Source organism: Paroedura picta, chromosome 9, assembly GCF_049243985.1.
Source record: "Paroedura picta isolate Pp20150507F chromosome 9, Ppicta_v3.0, whole genome shotgun sequence".
Lineage (NCBI taxonomy): Eukaryota > Metazoa > Chordata > Lepidosauria > Squamata > Gekkonidae > Paroedura > Paroedura picta.
In genome coordinates, this window is record NC_135377.1 from 39,636,560 (window position 1) to 39,656,558 (window position 19,999).

The 19,999-nt window shown below is 42.4% G+C and overlaps 1 protein-coding gene across 1 annotated transcript in view; it reads right to left on the reverse strand.

The window, feature by feature from the left end:
- The window catches only part of LOC143844796 (chloride channel protein C-like), a 74,604-nt gene that overhangs the window by 27,312 nt on the left and 27,293 nt on the right, over positions 1–19,999 (reverse strand). Inside the window, exon 12 of the mRNA XM_077352447.1 lies at positions 7,264–7,430. Within this exon, the coding sequence (XP_077208562.1) occupies positions 7,264–7,430 (167 nt within the window). The remainder of the gene's footprint in view (positions 1–7,263; positions 7,431–19,999) is intronic.

Here is a 19,999-nt window from a genome sequence, read left to right on the forward strand (position 1 = left end):
ATCCTAACTTTTGTATCTTTATATAAATATATTTCAAGAGCTTGTTCTTCAAGATTACTTTATTTTCATGATGGTTGCCAGTAGCCTTTAGACACAGCAACCAAACTGTATTTAATCAATGAATTATACAGAATGCTCACAAGTGGCAATCATACAAGACCATTACTTGCCTCTTAATATTAATCACACTATAATTAAACCTGTTAAGGAATTTAAAATTGCTTTAACATTTACCTTGTTGTACAATCTGTTTAGTGTGGACTTGAAACACTAATGAAGTCTCCTTGCCCATGGTCATCCCAGGGCTCTACCAGGTTGCTCTTCTGATTCATCTGTATATTCTGATTCGTACATGATGGCAGAAAAATTTCATTGCTCACTTTATTAACTCAGGGAGAAAAGGAGTGGCAGGTTCAACTGTTACTCCCAAGTAGCAGAAAAGACACATAGACATATACAGTAGCAGTGGGAGAGCATGCTCCACCATTTCCCAAGTATGTACAAGGAAAGGAATTCCCTGGCGCACATGGTCTGCCCTAGAGCTGTGCATGTGCACACACAACTTTGGGGCGGGTGAGGTCCATTGCATCTTACAGTGGCAGGGGACAAGGGGACAAGGGGGTACCACCGCACAATGGTGGGAGAATGGCATGCCGCTATCCCACCATCATGGGGGGATGACAGTGCCCCATTTGGCTCCGCAACACTGCAAAACTGGACAGAGCATTTAGTATACCTGCAGGGTGGGGAAGAGGAGCTGGACCTCGAAGGTTCTTCCCTAATGCAGGCCAGGGCCGGGAGGGGGCCTGGATGACACCGACAACATGCATAAGCAGGGATTAGCCCCACTGGCATGCAGGCGCTGGCCTGGCTTACCCAGCCTGTGCAAAATCAGTCATAAAAAGGCAAATGCCTGGCATTCTGTTGCATTAGCTCAAATGGAGGTCTGGCAGTTTAGCTACTTACAGAGAGGATTTTCACATTACTGTACTAATCCAGATATTATTTATTGTTGGCCCAATTTCACGTAAAGCAATACAGGAAAGCAGTTTCACACAGAAAATTTCTTTCAGTTAATAAGTCATCTCTGAAGTGCTATGACCATTTCAAACAATGCCACTTATCCAATGCTTTTTTGTCATGTGATCTTCCTCAGAGTGCTTCTTTCTTTCTTTCTTTCTTTCTTTCTTTCTTTCTTTCTTTCTTTCTTTCTTTCTTTCTTTCTTTCTTTCTTTCTTTCTTTTTGCATTCTCAGTTGAGCTATAGCGGTATAATTGAGACCATTGAGATCAAAGTAAGATGGGCTACAGCACTCAACTTCAAACGTTCAAAAACAGAGGAAGATTGCCCAGCAAAAAAGGTTGGGCAAAAAAGCAACATTTCAGGTAGTGCTACAGACATTTTACAGAGCATACCACAGCAATTCAGAAGCACAAGGAAGAGATGAAAAGAAGAAGAAAACAGTTTTCATCCATTCAACCACATTTTGCAAGTGGGTTTGTCTGAACAAGTAAATAAATTCTGCTAGCAGCTGGCTACCAAAACAAATCTGTCTAAAATGACAGAAAAACCTGTCAGCTCTCAGTTACTAAAACGCCCTATATTTCAGATATGTTTGGGTCAATATAATATCTGTGTCACTTGTCTCCCTAATGTGGATTTGAACATTCTATTTGTTTGGCCACTACTGGTAGAACTGATGACAAATGACTTTCCAGATGTACTCTGCTGGGAACATAAACAGAAAGAAAAAATGGATTTTAAAAACTGGAGAAGTTTTCAGGCTGCTCTGTAAAAAAAAAAAAAAGGCTTATAGTATAATTCTAATTAGATATGTCCCTTTCTACATCCATGGCAATTACTAGGTTTTGAAGAGTGTAACTTAGTTTAAGATTGTGCCCATTTTGCATGGTGGCAACCACACCGGGCCACCAGCAGTGCGTTGCTGCGGATCTATATGCACTGCAGTATTCTGTGTCCCCTTGGGAGACAAAAAAAAAATGCCCCAGTATTCAAAGGGAAACCATTTTGTGGCTTATTCCTTTTTTCTGGCTTGTGTCTGCTCTAGCCATTAGGTGGCTGCAGGGAACGATTGTCTCTATTCCTATTAGAATGGTGTTGATTCTGATTAAAGCAGTTTTCCCTCTTGATCCTGTACTGAGAATGGGGACTACTGTTTGTCTGAATGCACACATTTTTGGAGTCCTGGTTTCTACATAACTGCTTCTTAGTGGGAAACTCAAGAGTACATGATTCTCTAAGCTGGTCTGCAATGGGGAGCTGTTTCTGGAAGCACCAAAAACAGGGCATTTTTGCCCTCTCTGGGCCCCATAGGACAGGGAAGGCCCAGGTCTTCCCTGTCCACACGGGTCTGCTGCACAACAGGCCCTGTTGGCCTCCACAGCGGCTAAGGGAATGCAGATTATCCTGTGTTCCCTTAGCCCAAGGCAACTGAGGGACCAATCCAAGACAGGCCCAAGAGGGAGGGGAGGGGGCCTGCCCAGCAGCTGCATCATGTTGAAGCAGGGATTCGCCCTGCTTCCATATGACCGCCCTCTCAGCCTTTTCCACCAATGCGGAATTGGTCTACATTACCTCAATCCGGTTGAGAGCATTTGCTGGCTGAAGGGGAAACTGAGAGTCCAAATGGTGTTCATACATATTTCTAGCCTGATCCAAACTCTGGGACCTTGTTTGTAGTCAGAATGAAAGCAACTTTCAAAAATCCAAAAGATGGTTTTATATCGATCAATTTTGGGGGGGCCTAGGTTTTTATCAGTTTTATTGTGTTATATTTTCATGGACTGAAAGTTTTACAGTGTTACATTTTCATTTCTATAATGTTCTAAAGCCTCTCACTATCAGCCCTATGTTGATAAGGTAAATTTTATTTGAGAAGGGAAAAATTCGGTATATGAGTTTCAAGTTCAAGACTTCAGTTCATCAGATGGTCTCAGATAAGCTGCTTTTGCATGTCTAACACAGTATTGATCAGTGTTCTTCTATGGGTGGTTGTTTCTCATGACTATGTCTAATTGCATAGATCAGATTAACCCAGGGAAGGCTTCTTATACAAACATATTCATTAGCCGTATCCTCTTGGCAATTCATAACTCTGTAAAGCCTTATTGCATTGAAAACCACTGGCCCTCTCTCAGCGGTTCATTAACATCCTTGTTAACAAGGTTCCCAAGTGATCTCCAGCACAGATCTTAAAACAGTTGCAGCAGGTAAACAGTCCATCTCTTCACAGAACAACTAGAACCAATATAGAATTGGCCTAATTCCTCTCTCTCAAACAAAAGTATCCAAAGAATCAGGTAATTTCTCTCTGCATACCTAGTAGGAATTATAGTGGAACTAAGTACACACAGTGATAATTTTTTAAGCCCAATAACATAAAGAAACTTAGAAAACTTCCACTGTGCACAGGATGGCATAGCACTGTTAGACTTCTTTTGGGTCACCCACAGCAAGCTATGCCACATGGAGGGAAAGGAGTTTCACAAGCAGCCCATGATGTGGCACGGGAATTTTTAAAAAAATCCTCAGACATACAAATATTATTGCGACGAATTTGAATAGTGTGATCTATATTTGTTACAGTAGCAAAAGTGGCCACTTATTTTTAGGTAAAATGACAAAGCAATAAAATACCAACAAGAGATGAGAATGGATTTCTAACATTTTTTCCCCTATGTGTTGATAGCTTGGGTGGGGTGAATCAGTCTGGAGAAGGTAAAGATGATTTAACCATTTCTCCCATACTATTTTCTCAATTAAAATTCCTTTTCCACTCCAGTTTTGTGCTGTGCCACAGGCACAGAAAGAATTCAAGTATCCTTAACTTGTGCACCTTTATCTGTAGTGAATATAAAAGCTCTCTAATCAGTGCATTAGAATATAGGAAAGGGTTGCATTCCCCCTCTTCTCCCCAAGACACAGCTCTGACACAAATGTTGTTCTAGAATCTGGACTATCCGTGTTCAAATTCCCACTCTGCTTAAGAAGTTTTCAGGGGGATCTTGGCTTCTCGTTGTCTCTCTCTGTTTCCCCTACCCCATATGATTGTAAGGATAAAATGAAAGAAGATAAAACAGTGGTGTAAGCCACACTGGGTCCCCATTAGAGAAAAAAAACAGAATATAAACATTTTTAAATTATTTTTAATTAGATTTTTAGTCTGCCATTCTCTAGAGACTACTGGCGGGTTACAATATAAAATCTTTCTTTAGTAAATAAATTTACTAAATTTAGTAAAAGTAAATTTAGTAAATAAATAAACTTATGTCTTCTATTAATTCTTGGGAAACAAGCATGTCCTCATGTGTTTGGCTTATCTCAAAGAACCCAGTAAATTTGCATCCTACAGAGGAGGTTATGTGCCTCTTCATGGTGAGCTGCTATATACAGCCATGTTATAACACAAAGTCTTTATGCAGTCAGATTTAAAGCAGCCCAAATGCAGTCACTTGATAGTCATTGACCTATTATGCATGGCAGCAGCCACAGTAGGCCGCCGCCAGTTTCTTGCCATGAGGCAGCAAGCCCCACTGCTTCCCATGTATGAAAGCGGGAAGATTTCCCGCAACAGACATGGTCCACCCTGGATTTTGGCGTGTACACGTGCTGCCGGAGTGGAAAGGGTCCACCGTGCTTCACTGCAGCAGGGGGGTTACTTTCACCTTTTTGGAAGTAAAAAATAATGTCCCATTCAGTTCTGCACTGCCACAAAGTGCTGCAGATCGGAACAGGGCATTTTCTGTCTCTGCTGGGGCACTGTAAACAGGGGAGGAGCCAAGCCAGGTAGCCAATAGCACCTGCGGCAAAAAAGGGAAGGCAGAAACTATTCATATTCCTTTGCCACAGGACATCAGAGTCCCTAATCTGAGCCAGGTCCAGGAGGGGCTGGACACGTGTCATGTGTAAATGGGGATTAGCCCCACTGCCATGCGAGCCTGGCCTTTCCTCCCATGCATAATCGGTCATCAACTGACTACTGTAAGCTTTCCAGAAGTTTAATCTTGACTCTGACAAGTGTTCCTTGAACCAAAAGTTTCATAGTGCGTTCATATGAATTGTACACATTGATGAATTGATATATGTATTTAATTTAATTAATAATATGTATTTAATTTTTGTTACTTTTGCTTTTTGAATGTATGGAATGTGTGTGTTGATTCTTAGCTGCCATTTCTTTTGGCAGATGGTGCAACCTATAAATGCCACAAACAGAGAGACAGTGCTCAACGTTTCTCAAGAAGTCTTCAGGAAAGTTGGCCAGTTTAATCATTTATGGCACTGACACAGCTGGATTACTGGGATGCTTTTAAGTGGAAAACCTCAGCAATTTGTTCTGTCTGCCAGCTGGTAGCCAGATATTAGAGCAGCCTTAACCAATTAGCTGAATATCCCACCAGTTCCTCCACTCACTGTGTGTTCCACCTGCTAGCTACCGCATCTGAGAGCTGAACAGGGATCAATGTAAACCAAAAGTTACAGCTCCGAGAAATGAGCCAAAGAAGCTTCTTTCTAGCCAGTAGAAACTATTCTATGTTTCCTTCTCAGCAGGAAGTCATTCATCCTTTGCATGTTATATATAAAGGCCTGCAGGAGAATGGTCCAGAAGTTGGAAACAAGAAATATTATTTCCATATGCTGCTACCATGAGCTTCCTTCTTCAAAATGAGTGCATTATGTGACTTTGTTTCTGATGCTGCTCGACCGACACACAAGCACACCAAAGTCAAGAGCAAGGATAGCACTCAGTAAGAACCTGCAGAAGACAACTGGCTGTGCTGTGGCAGATTCTTGCTACAGCAGCCACAGGGATTTTTATATTCTAGGACTCAGGAAGGAGTACATGATACTATGCCACATAGTTGGAGTCCAGGGGCACCTTTGAGACAAATGGTTTAGTTCTGGGTATAAGCTTTTGTGTGCATGCACACTTCTTCAGATACATTGAAACAGACTTCATCAAACATATGATGGGGGGTTAGTTGCCAGGAAGCTTAAGTTAGAGTTAAGATGCATAAGTAACTGGGTGATAAGTATAGCTAAGATTCAATTAAAACAGTTGGACCTGTGAATAGCAGCAAATTAGCATACAAATAAAGGAGTTAACAAGCAGATGTAAAAGCTAAGTCTGAGTCCAGTGGCACCTTTAACAACAAAGTCTAACTCTGTGTATAAGGAAGGTGGCCAGGACGAAGTTCTCCCACCAGTCAGTGGTTCTCTTGTCCACCCACATCTACTTTGGGAACCACATCTTGGAGAGAGCAAACCACCTTTGCCTTGCTGCTCTACGAGCCCTTTTAGTAACACTCAAGGACTGGTTTTGCAGGGCACAGGATCCATGTGGCTTTCACTTTATCCTGAGCATCCTCACTTAGAACAAGCTGTGTCCACTCTGATCCTCACAATGGTGTCATAGAATCTTCACACGAGCAATGCCATCTGAGCCAGCAATGCAAACAGGAGATTCTCCACTGCGAATGCGCTCACAAATGGCCACTCTCAAGAAGCAGACAACGAGAAATGGCTGAAAGGTCTGCTGCTTGGCAGCCTTATACAGGTATCCCATGGGTGTGTCATGGGCATGGATGCACACTCGACGTAACAGTGAGCCAAAACATGAAAATGTATCAATTTTAAGAATGCGGTTACACAAAGCTATGCCTCTATGATGCCGTGTTTACGCATTGCAATGCATAAGTTATACTTGCTAAGACATCTTGCTATTTTGACCTCTGTGCAGAAATTTCCCAAGAAATGAGTGACTGAGCTTGTGTTTCAACAAAAATAGAATCCAATAGCACTTTTAAGACCAACAAAGATTTGTTCAAGGTGTGAGCTTTCGAGTGCAAGCACTCTTCCTCAGACTAAATGCTTGTGTTTGTTAACTCTTTTATTTGTATGCTAATTTGCTTTCCATCATCAGGAAGAAGCCTCCACCAGCAAAGGGGTATGGTGATTTCAGATTATTCTTTGATTCCACTGTAGACCAACCCATTGTGCCCAGTGCTGTTTCTGTGGATACCTTGAACTCCAGGGATGATATTTGGGGTGACAAAGTAGGTTACACTGGGAGGGGGGAGAGCAACAAGGCCCCATCCCAGGAGTTCTCTTCCACTTGTGATAGCCACTGAATATAAGCCACCAAGATTTCCTTGAAAATGCAATATGTCTAACAGATTAAAGTTCAATCTAGGCAATAGTTTTCTGTGCCCAGCACTCACGGGAAAGATCACATTAACTCACCAGTTTTTCCTATGACAGACAAATGGTTCCGCATCTAAATAGGGAATGCATTTCAGCTTGAGTAAAGAACTATACAGAGACATGTTAAACCAATCGCCAACCATCTTGGCTAACATAACAGCCAGCATGATGAGTAACAAGGACTGCACATCATTTGTAATCTCTACCTAGAGTTGGAGGGAAATGAGAATAATGATCAGTATCAGCAGACTTCACATTCAGAACTAAGTAATAAAATAACTTCATAGTAATAAAGCAAAATATGACAGTGAAGTTGGGGAGGGGTTTAGTCACATTCATTAATTCCATAATGCTTACAAATAACCAATATGATTGATCCATCTCAACTTGATATGATGATGATATAAAAGAAGGAGAAAGAGGCAGGAGTTTCTGCTTCTCTGTTCCTTGTGCCACTTATGTTTGGGAATACTCTAATTTACTATTCACTCTGAAACACACACTAAGTATATGTAATTTCACTTACATTTTATAAAATTAAATGTATTCTTACATACTGATAAAGTTCACTTTTTTTTTGGGGGGGGGGAGGATTTTAGTTTCTTATACTCAAATAGGAGGCATTTGGAAGACATCTCCGTTATAGATTCCTTGCAAATGCATTTTGAAACTATTTGGCTTCCCCATCCCATTTAATAAAAATAAGCATAAAACTAATGCCTTGGCCAGCACTCATCTGGTTGTGGGGCTACTCCCTGCTTCCAGGTGATGTCTGTGCCAGCCCAGGGCCAGCCTGACTCAGATCCTCAATTGCCCCGCAGCAAGGGAACCCAAATTCTTCCCATGTTCCCTTCCTTGCCAACCTGTGAATACTGGTGCTGCTCTGGTTGGGGGAGTGCATGGGGTTTTCAGCGGCTTCCTGCTCCCCCAGACAGGGGGGGGGGTCCAAGGTGGTGCTGGAGGTGGGTGGGGGTATTCAAACCAGGGGTGGGCTGTTGTGGGGCCTTCCTGAGCCCCCAAAGTTGCACAGGCCTCCTACGCCCATCCCCAGAATCTCAGCCAGGCAGACAGCCTCAGAGGCCACATTGGCCTCCTTGGGGGTTGTCTGCAGCCCAGACTCTCCCTACCTACCTCCCAGCCACCCCCTTGGCCAGATGGCCTTGTAGCTTCCAGCTCTTCCTGCAGGTGGTTGGAGGAGGAAGAGGGAGCTGGGGTGGGGCATCCCCTAACTGATTGGTCTTCCGGGTGGGGGGTGATGCCATAGAGGGCTAAGGAGGAGGTGGAGGCAGTAGGGGATGATGCACAGCCTCCCTGATTGGTCCTTCCAGGCAAGTGGAGCTCAGATTGACATTTGATTTAAAGACAATCTGTTGTTATAACTCAACTGAGGTTCATCAACAAACTTGGGTTTGTTTATTTGTTAAAATGTTCCCCAAGTTTAAACATCATAAAAATTCTTATGAAACCATAAACTAACTAAACCAGTAAGTCTTCAATCTCACCGTGGTAAGAACAAAAGAAGAGGAGAAAGGGATCCCGTGAGCCAAAGATATCCTTCATGAACAAGGTCCTTCATGAACAAACTGTGGTTCATTTGGGATGCCTGAATACAGCATTTTTCTATGTAAAATGTCTTAACTGGAAAGCTATATGTACCTCTTTAATCCCAGGTACTGGTTGAATGCATTTCAACCAAATGGATATTGAATATAATTCTTCCTTACACTGTAGTTGTTTAAAAAAAACATGATATTTAGTAGGAAATAAAGAAGCTTTATGTGGACAGGATGCTCCTATTCCTTAGACAAATGCCAGTGATAGTATCTGACAATGAAAAGCTTCTTGCTCTGGAAGGTTAAGTTACCTACTGATGAGATAAAATCTCTTGTTGCATCTCCCAGTAAAAGGAAGAAACTGAATTCACTTTTAAAACCCTGTACTTAAATTATCTGTAGCTGCAAGAGCAAAGCCATCTGTTGATTCCTGCTGCTGAGAAGCCCTAGATGCTCAACAGCAGCTGTGCTCACCCCATGCCTTCATTCCAAGAACTGACTAAATGGGAGGGAGGAATCATTAGGACGTTTTCTGATTCTGCAGATGCAGTGATGAATCAATTTCAATTAATTAGATTCAGAAGAGGCATGGACAGGAGTTGCCACACTTATGATATACTTTTTCCATTAGCATAATAATGAGAGCAATTGAAAAAGCAAGAGATTAAAAATTAATACTTATCCAATTTCTAAAGATTTCTAAATCAGACTCCCACACATACCTACAAGTAACATGTAAGAAATCTGATCCATTCTGAAGGAGTGTGCATACCTAGACTCCCAATTCCTGTTGATTAATTGAACTTTGTTGAACTTTGGGCTGTCACCAGACTCAAATTTCTCTTGTATTTGTATGCTTATTTATGGCTAATCACAGATCTTGGCTACTGCCTTAGTCCAATCTCAGCTATTAGCACACAATCTCAGCTATTATCTCTTAGGCATCTTCACTTCAGTCAGTCCTTCCTGGCAATTCACCACCACCACCACCCCTACCTTTATGTAATGGTTCAGGAGATTCAGTTTCACAGTATCTGCCTAAGTGTATATGCCCATAAAAGCTTATACTATGAATAAAGGACACAGCAGTGGTGGAATGTTTCCACAATGGAGGGGGGGGGAGATCATTTTGCAGGAAGGTAGGATTGTGTGGAATGCAATCCCACCTTCCTGCAAAATAACAAAAGATTTTCTGGTCTGCCCTGTGGCAGACCAATCAATCTACCGCGAAGCAACACTAAGTCGACCGGGGCATTTTTTGCCTCCTCTGGGCCACCATAGGGCCCAGGCCCTGCTCTTCCCTGACCACGTGGGCCTGCTACATGACAGGCCCTGTTGGCCCCCACAGCGGCTAAGGGAATGCAGATTCTCCCATATCCGCTTAGCCAGGACAACTGAGGTCCCAATCCGTTACAGGCCCAGGAGGGGGCCTGCCCTGCAGATGTATCATGTGAAAGCAGGGATTAGCCCCGCTTCCATATGACCGCCTTCTCAGCCTTTTCCACCAGTGCAGAGCTTTCCTTGGTGGTATTCCATTCAGATACTGATCCACTTAGCTTCTGAGTTGGGACAATATCAGGCTATATCATGCTGCCGTCCCTACCACAATCAGAGTTGTCATGTTTCCATACTGCATAGTCTAAATGTTTTAGAAATGCATTTGCAATTCCATTGTTTAAATGGAGTTGGAATGACATGAGAAATATTCAGAAAATGTAGCACATAAACGCTGTTAGAAATATTCCCCATTCTGGCATATGTTCACTGATTTTCTCATTAGTCAACCCTTTTTCCTGACTGCATTCAAAAAGCATACTTAGGAATAGTCACTGTGGTGATCATGCTGTTCTATTATGCAAAGTGGCATTCCCACAAATCTTTGTTAGCAAGCAAATGACAGACATAAATGAGCCATTAGGCTGTTCTTTGAGGATTCAGCAAAGGATAAGAACCTGGCATCACACAGCCTCAGTTTGCCTTGATGCCCATATAGGAAACAGAAGGGGGCTCTAACCCTTCCGCCTGCATTCAGGTTTAGTATGCAGGAATAGTTCCCCCACTCTACCATTAGCCTTTTTACAAAAGGATATATGAGTCTTTGAAATGCTTGTCATCTTAGATGTCAAATAGTTGCTCAAGTCTGACATCTGAAATCCATGTAATGTATAACTTAAATTTGACTGTTTAATAAGCGCTTAAGACCAGGGACTTATCTTTTTGAGGTTCCTCTTCAAAGTACCATATTGAAAGTAGTATATAAATAACAACTTGAAGTAGTACAAAACACAGTAGCTTATTTGATATCAAGTGCTAGCAAGTGTCAGCGCATTACATCTGTTTTAAAGCAGTTTACATGGCTACCTGTGTAGTTTCAAGTTCAATTTAAGGTAAAGTGACCAGAATTCTGGGGCTGTAAGGCGAGATCCACCACCGCTGCAGAAGCCGCGGTGCGGCAGTGCGGCGGCAGAGCATGTGCGGCAGAGGCGGAAGCGGCGGCGGCTGCATGGCCTCCCTCCTACCTTGTCCTGCACCAGGCAGCAAGAGGCTCTGTGCACAGCATGTTCTCCCACCCCATGCGCAGGGCTCGCACCCAGCCTGTCCTGTGGCCAAGGCAGGCCCCCCTGGGTGGGGGAGGGAGAGTGCGAGGCTGACTCCTGCGTGCGCCACCAATTGCCACCCTGTCAGGGAAGGGGGAGGGATGCGCCTACTCCACCTCAATGCCATGGGACAATCTGGCAACTGCCTGGGACACAGAGCATTTGGGGGGAACCCGGGGCGGTCCCGCCATTTGCAGAATGGATGGTCATGTTAATTTAAGGACCTGGTTTGCCCTTTAAAGTTGTTCACAACATGGGACCCATATATCTTGGGGACCATTCTTCCACACAAGATCACATGCCAATTACACTCATCATTCTCCCAAACAGAGTTGTACATTCAACCTATGCCACAGCCTGCATTTTCTTCTGTCATGGGCTCCCAGAGGAGGGGAGGATGGCTCCTCCAACTTTTCTCAAAAGATGACTTCTCCTTTCAGTCAGTTTCTTTGTGAGGATTTCAGCTTAGATGGGTTTTAGCTGTGTCTAGTGTCACTCCGGGAGGGAGGGGAAGGTGTTAGTGTGGTTAGTGTGTTTTTTTTTTTACTGTATTGTTTATTATTTATTTATTTAGAATTATACTTATTTTCAATCTACTGAGATTCAGGATGAATTGCATCATAATAAAATCACATATAAAAATAAATGTATAGATAAAATGTTAAAAATCCTAAATATATGCTATTCTAAAATCTTAGATTTTGGGAATTATTTATCCTGGGAAAGTAGAATTATAAATATTTTGAATAAACTGTTTTGCTGTTACTCTTAATCACAATGGCCTGGTTTAAGTGCAAGATCTTCCCAATCACACTGGCAAAATGCAGGATCCTGAAACAAAGGAATTTTCTTGGAGGGAAGCCTGTGGATCTCATGCAACTATTGTCAAAGAGGAGCCCATTTTATTTATCTTCATCATACAGCTTACAATGTGGGCTTTAGCTCAAAAAGCTTGTATAACAATAAATGTGATAGTGCAAGGAGAGGACAAGTACATGAGAAGATATGAGGGTATTTTCTCATCACTGGGACAGGGTGGTAACTATATTTTATGGTTTTAATGTTATGTATTGGGTTGTAGTGGTTAGGTGTAGTAGTTAGTTGTACAGACTTCTAATCTGGTGAGCCGGGTTTGATTCTGCATTCCCCCACATGCAACCAGCTGGGTGACCTTGGGCTCACCCCAGCACTGATAAAGCTGTTCTGACTGAGCAGTAATATCAGGGCTCTCTCAGCCTCACCTATCTCACAGGGTGTCTGTTGTGGGGAGAGGAAAGGGAAAGTGACTCTAAGCCATTTTGAGACTCCTTCTGGTAGAGAAAAGCAGCATATAAGAACCAACTCTTCCTTTTTTAAAAAACTTTTTTTTGAGACCAGCAGGTAAAAAAATCCAATCAATCAATCAATCAATAAATGTGTTAGTCTTCGTAGGTTATTAGGCTCTTTGTTATTATGGTTGCCACAGATTGACATGGTTGCTTCCCATGGAAGCTGTACCTGGTGAACTGAAAAGACTTCTGGACTGTTTACTACTTAATTTGGGGTGCTCGCTTAGCTGGAAAGGGCGGAGTAAGACAACTGAGGTCATAAACTACGTCCCATGTAAGAGGCTCCATAGCATTACCAAAAAATGGTAATTTTTTTAAATTTAGTGACCCAGCACAATCTGTAGTGAAAACACAGAAAGCTAAGGAAACAGCTTCTCAGCCAGTACATTTTATCCCACATCACTTAATCATTTTCATTGTGGTGTGCCCTGAAGGGCTGATCATAAAGCAAGATTTATGGCTAAGCTTGATTTTGCTATTCCATTTAATGTAGCTCTTGGGGGAGAGAAAGGCCAGGTCAAAGACTGCGAGCCTTTAGGGTTGATTCAGCAGTACATCCCACGTAGCTAATGGATTTCAGAGAGATGCTGTTAATGGACAGATTTATATTTCATATATCAGCAAATTAGTTTCACCATCTTACCTCATACATAATTGCATGATTAGTGCAATGCTTCAGAGACCTTTAAAAAAAAATTTTTTAACCTCTTTTACCGTGCAGTCCTAAGCAGAGTGGCATCCTTCTAAGTTTATTGCCTTCAGTGGACCTGGAAGGGTACAACTCTGTTTAGGATTGCAGTGTTAGTCACTTGTGGAACTTATCCACATGCCCTATAGTGCTACATCTCCCAGGCGTCCGTCCACAGCATTATAACCAGTTGAAACCATTCTTATTATTTTCTTTTTATTGCATAACACATGCTTATGCATTTCATTAAGAGGCTCAACAGGGCACATCAAAGGGAGGTGGGCAGCTGCCCAGGAAACACAAAAGCAGCCACTGAAGTGCAACTACTGATAAAAGCCCTGGCCCTAGTTCTCAACCTCATTTGAGGTTAACTTGTTTCATGGTTTGGTGTTTGGTTTCGAAAAGCCAATCCAAAATGGAACCTCATTAGAACAGCGCCTGCTGATGCAGCAGTCTTTTCAGAATTCTTAACAAGGATTTTTTTCAAAAAAGAAATGAAATCGGGGGGGGGGGGTCACTTAAAAGTGAAGTCATCTGGAGAAGCAAGCATATTTGTACTCTATAAAGGCAAAGGCAAAAACAACACCCTTTATATTTACATTCATAAAAGGCAAATGACTGTAGAGTGGGTGTGAATATTCCTTAAACGGAACAGCTGGCTGCTTCATTCAGTTGATAAAAATAGCTATTTCTTGCCCTTTCTGATTCTTCTATAAAGGATATAGCATAGGATTGTTTCACTGGTGTCGCAAGTATGATTTCTGGCAGAAGTGCCCAACTGAAATCACTCTCAGATATTTTTGTGTTTTCACTCATTCTTAAGGTACATATTACTAGATAGGAAAATATTTTTGTCGCAGTGCTAATTCACTATTTCTCCTTTTAAACAAGACAGCTTGGCTCTTAGTACCTTTCCCACTAAGCAATGTCCTCCCTGCACTGCTGTTTCTTCCGCAACTCTCCTTTTCTCTTAGCCGGTCATAACATTCTGTTTTCACGCTCTCCCATTCAGCATGACCACCTATCCCTACCCCATCACAGGTCTCCATCTCCATTTCTCATTTACTCCCTTCTGCTGCAGTTTCTCTAGCCATAGAGCTCTGTTTTCTCAGTTCACTACATTGTGATTTGGAATCTGGAAGAGACAAACCACAGTTTGTGACTCTGCTTAACCACAAACTCCAGCTTGCTATGAAAGCAGAAATTATTCATTTATGAGCTATACTTATAATGACAGAAGGAAGGATAAGGGATACAGAGAACATCTGTTCATTCCCATAACAAATTATGGTTTGTCATTATGTATGAAATGTGCTGCTCTCTCTCTGTTTCCACGCCAGCAATCTCATTTGGATTGGCATTTTTAACTTTTCATTCATGTCCACACTGAAATCCATTTATTCAGGCACAGGCCCAAATTATTATTTGCCAACCTGTCTTGCTTAATGTAATACCCCAGAAGCCTGACTGGTATGGATTGAGTGCCGAAATTTCCAAGAATACCAGGAGCTGGTCTGCAGTGGCCCTTTCAACCACCTTACCCAGAAAGGCAAGATGTGAAGCTGGTCGGTAGCTGGCCTGGTCCTGTGGATCCAGCAGTGTTTTCTTTAGTATGGGATGGACCACTGCCTCCTTCAGCACCTCAGGGAACTCCCTGGTAGACAAGGAGAGGTTGCTAATATCCCTGAGAAGGACTCCTTGACACCCCCTTTGAGCAGCCAGGATGGACAGGGATCTAGAGGACAAGTGGTCACCCTCTCTGATCCCAGCAACTTGTCCACTTCAGTTAATGAGAGCCATCCGAAGACATCAAATGTCACCTCCAAAGGCAGCCAACAAGCCTTCAATTACCTAACTGCATCAACTGTAGCGGGAAGGTCCTGCCAGAGCAACAAGACTTTGTCCATGAAAAAGCTTGCTAATGCCTCACAGCTAAGATCCAATTTGCTAAGATTTTGGTGCCTCTCCTCGAGGACGGTAAGAGACCGAACTACCTTGAACAATTGAGCCGGGTGAGAGCTCACAGAAACAATTTCCATGGCAAAGAACTCACACTTTGCCACTTTCACTCCCATCTCATACACCCTCATAAGTATGCAATAAGATGTTCTAATCTTGTCACTACTTTGTTAGTTTCCTACACTTGCTCTAGTTGTCTCACTTCCCTCCTCCTCTCTTGAAGCTCCCTGGAATACCACAGGGCCTGTTTGAGGTGAGGGTGGAGAGGATGTCTAGGGGCAATCTCATCTATGGCTGCTGAAAGGTGAGACTGCCAGTCTTCATTGAGTCACCAGGAGGCATCGGGTCCCACAGAGCAGTTCAGAATCCAGTTGGGTCCATAAGTCTTCATGGGTGGGCTAAAATATACCCATCGCCCAAACAGGGATGGGATGGAATCTTGAGCCACGCCCGCAAGGCATAGTGGTCTGACCATGGGATGACAGACGTCGTGATCAGATCCACATCTATCCCAGCACTGTAGATCAAATTGAGGGCATGGCCAGCCTGATGGGTAGGACTGGTAATAAACTGTGAGAGTCCCAGTATCAGAGTCCCAGGGCCATGGTCAATACCAGGTCCAAGTCATGACCTGAGGATGGCACGTCTGCACTGAAGTCCCCCCGGATTATAAGGCTTGTCACTGCAATGCCCAGGCAGCCACCCCATCCAGCAGACTCAACAGGACATCTGGTGGGGCAATTGCCACACTAATAATGTTGTGGTTGGCACCTGTGATGACAGCAACATCAGGTTTGTTGCAATGGCAAAGCTGTCAGTGAGCTGGCTGATGGATGGGTGGATTATCTCTCTCTTCCCCTTCTCCATGATGTACCTTTGAAAATGTAGCTCTGTTTGTTGGACCCTAGAAGTTGGCTGTAGCCATCTGGAGCAACTAGAGCCAACTCCACTATCCAAACAGCTAAGAGGAAGGCAAATGTAGTGACAAATAATTATCCCCCATTTCGGAGGGTGTTGGGTAGGGCCTAGACATTTCCATGTATATAGGCAGGGATCATGCACAACTGGTACATTAAATTATCCCCACAGGGCTGCAATCAGCCTTTCACCCCCATGTTGTGTAGGTTCAATGTATACAAATGATTCTGACTGCTGGGATTATTAGAATGCAGGAGAATATAGAATCCCATTTGTGTTTTACTCTAGATTATGAGCTTAATATCTGCGGGCAGAATTGTGAGCATGATAATTCTGGCCAATAAAACTTAAAATCCTCATCTATCCAAGAGACTGTGCAGATCCTCTAAGTAAGAGATGCCCTTCTCTATGGAAGTTATCATTGTTATCATTTTTAGTTCATTTGCTAGTGGAAACAGAAGATTAGTACTTTGAAGTTGCTGCTGGTGTGTGCTGAACACAGCCAGAAAAGCACTTAATGACATCAACAGTTTTGACCTTTTTTGAAGCAGATGGAAATCTTCTAGATATTTGTTTTCCTTTCCCTAAAGAAATGCCAGCAAGATTGATTCAGTCATGCCACAAGAAATTGAAGCCATGCACATGGGCAACATGGCACACAAAGATTTGTTTCTGTGCACATTTTTTTCTTCCTCAAAGCAAACAGCCTGTCCTGGGTTTGCTACATTTCATTGGAACCCAAGGTAATTCAGAAGAGCCCAGGCTGCATCACCTTGGTGTTTAGGAAGACACTTCCAAGACACTTAGCTTGGAACCATCCAATATTTTGTGATTGGTTCCATAGTAGTAGGGTTGTCAGGGTCCCCTTAGAGGATGGGGGCGTGGTTGCCAGAGCCAAGCTGAGACATTCCTGAGTATTTGGAAATGGAGCCTGGGGAAGACATGAACCTCAGTGGGGTACAGTCCCATACAGTCAAGCCTCCAAAGCAGCCATTTTTTTCCAGAGGAAGAAATCTCTATAGTCTGGAGATGAGCTGTAATTTGACTGGCAGCCCTACATGGCAGACATTTTGTGGCGGTGATCACTCAATGTTTTTAAATTTTCAAAAGAGTCAGTGGATTCAACAAGGTTGGGGGGCATGTCCAGGTGCCATGCTAAGCTGGAAGATGCATTAGGCTCCATCTCATTCCCAGGGTTGAGATGTAAATAGAAAGAGCATTTCACATCCCTGTATCAAAAGGCTGCATATGAGATCTTTTAAAGAAAGGTATATTTACTGTCTTTATCATGGACAGCATATATAAACCAGAGGGCAGCCAGTGACAGGTTACGCCTCACTTTGTCATGTCCTGCTTCTTGAGGCTTCTCTGATGCCTTTAGGTGATAGAGCAAACTCTTGTTTTTACCCAGGCTTTCAGCTTTGTAGATGTTTTTATGGTCTAGTGTCTGTCATATGAATATCCTTGTAAGTTACTTATTGCCCCCAGACTATGGTTTACGGCTTGTTTCTATAGCTTGTTTTCTTATTGCTCATTCCAATGTTTTATTGTATTGTTTTCCACTTGTGAAATGTCTTGAGCATGTCTCTGGGGAAGCATCATATTTTTCCCCACATAAATAAACAAATAGATTTATATGGTGTTCCCAGCTCACACTGCAGGTCATGCCATTCTTCCATGATACTATTCAGCATATAAGAACCAGGCCTCCGTTGCATTGTGTCTATCCAACTTTCAGGGAGTAGCATGCACAGATAATATTTTCAAAGAATAAAATACAAAAAAGAAAAACATTCTATTCTGTAGCACTCTTTGGCTTTTGACTACATTTTTTTTAGACTATGAACTAGGGTTGCCAGCTCCATCCATGGGGGGAGGGAGTTATTGGGAGCAGGAAGGAATCCCAACCAGTGTTGCACATACATGTCTACATCACTTCATCTATGGTAAATTTGGCTTCTGTGATTAAAAACAAAATTGCCCAAGTACCAGAGCATGGCCCTGGTATTACCAACATGATGATGTCACTTCTGTGTCACATTGGAAGTGATGAAGACCCATCACTACAACATTGACTGGGCCATGCTCTGCATCAACTGGATGATCAGTGGCAGGGCAGTAGGGCCTGGTGGCCAGGACACTCCACCTCCACTGCGGAAGAGGATCTGGCAATCCTACATGGAACCCTTAATATCTGATTGTAATATTCAATGAATGTGACCCAAAAGGACACACAGAGAGAGAAAGAGAATACTGCCCAGGACCTGAATATCCTTGAAACTACTTGTCTAATTGGGCAAGTGGACACCTAACTTCGTGTGTGGCTGTGGCCTACACAACACATCACAAAGATGTAGGAGTCTGAGGAAACTACAATAAATATTGCCACATCGAGAATTTTCTAGAAAAGAACAATAAGACTCATGTCAATGAGGAAGGAGTAAATAGTCAAAAATGAAAGCATAGTCAGATATTGTGGGAAGGAGGCTACAAGGTTTTTAAAAAAGCATTTTACTATCTCTTCTGTGCCATAACTCTTCAACAGGAAGAATGTGCAGAAAGCCAAATCCAATATCTCAAAATCCTTTTTAAAAACTAGCCAACAACAAAGGAAAAATATGTACATTTTGTGATTTAAAGGAACTTCCTTTGAACTATGCTTTTGCACTGTCCTGCTTCTCCTATAGCATTTGCTCTATTTTCACTGGTTGTTAATCAAAGCAATCCTTCTTAGTCAAGAAAAAACACTAGAGATATAATATGCCAGCTAGAGAATTAGGGGAGCATTGCAGAACAGCCACAAACATTACTCAAATCTCTTTCGGAGGGGAGGAGTATGTGTGTATGTGCTACCCTTATTTTCTTTGGCGGTTATTTGTATTCAAAGTTGACAATATCTAGGGAAATCTGCAGTTTCTGAACTTTTCATTTCAGTACTGTACACTGTTTTCCACACAAGACTACAAGGATGAGAAAAGGATATTTAATTTTACCTCACAGAAGCAAGTTTTAAAAGAGAATTTAAATTATTTGTGTTCTGTGAGGGCACAATTTTTATTTCACTAGTCCTCTATAAACCTAGTTTAAATAGCACTAGCAGTCTGTCATCTAAGAATACTGCTAATTTAACTACTAGATGGAAATGCAATTTATTAGTGGAACAAATCCTTACTCCTACCAGAAAGGCTGGTTTTCATGGGTGCTACACATTCATTTGAATTTGGGCCAAACAATCTGGAGATTAATGGATTATAGATGACTTGGATTATACATGACAGCCGCTGGCCTTCTTGGATTATACATGGCCTTCTTGGATTATACATGACAGCCGCTGGCCTTCTAGAATCTAGATGCACTGGCTTTCTAGAATCTAGACTCTAGATGCAGAAGGAAGTGAAAGCTATCTCAGCTTAACAACACAAGGGTACACAAGCAGGGTCAATGCTTCCCCGACATCTATGTAAACATAAGAGGCACTCACTTTGGAAAGCATTCTGACTGGCTCTGAGTTCTATAAGACAGGCTCAGGCTTCTCTCACACATCATTTTAGCCAAAACATGTGAAACCTGAAAAAGGTGCAAGTATTACATACTCACTGTCACACACACACAAACACACACACTGTAGCTCTTTATCACTGTACTTCCTTCTGACCAGTCAAATTTCGGGACACAAAGAAAGGGTTTTTGAAGTCAGAAAAATTTGTTTTGTAATATCATAGTTGTTTCACA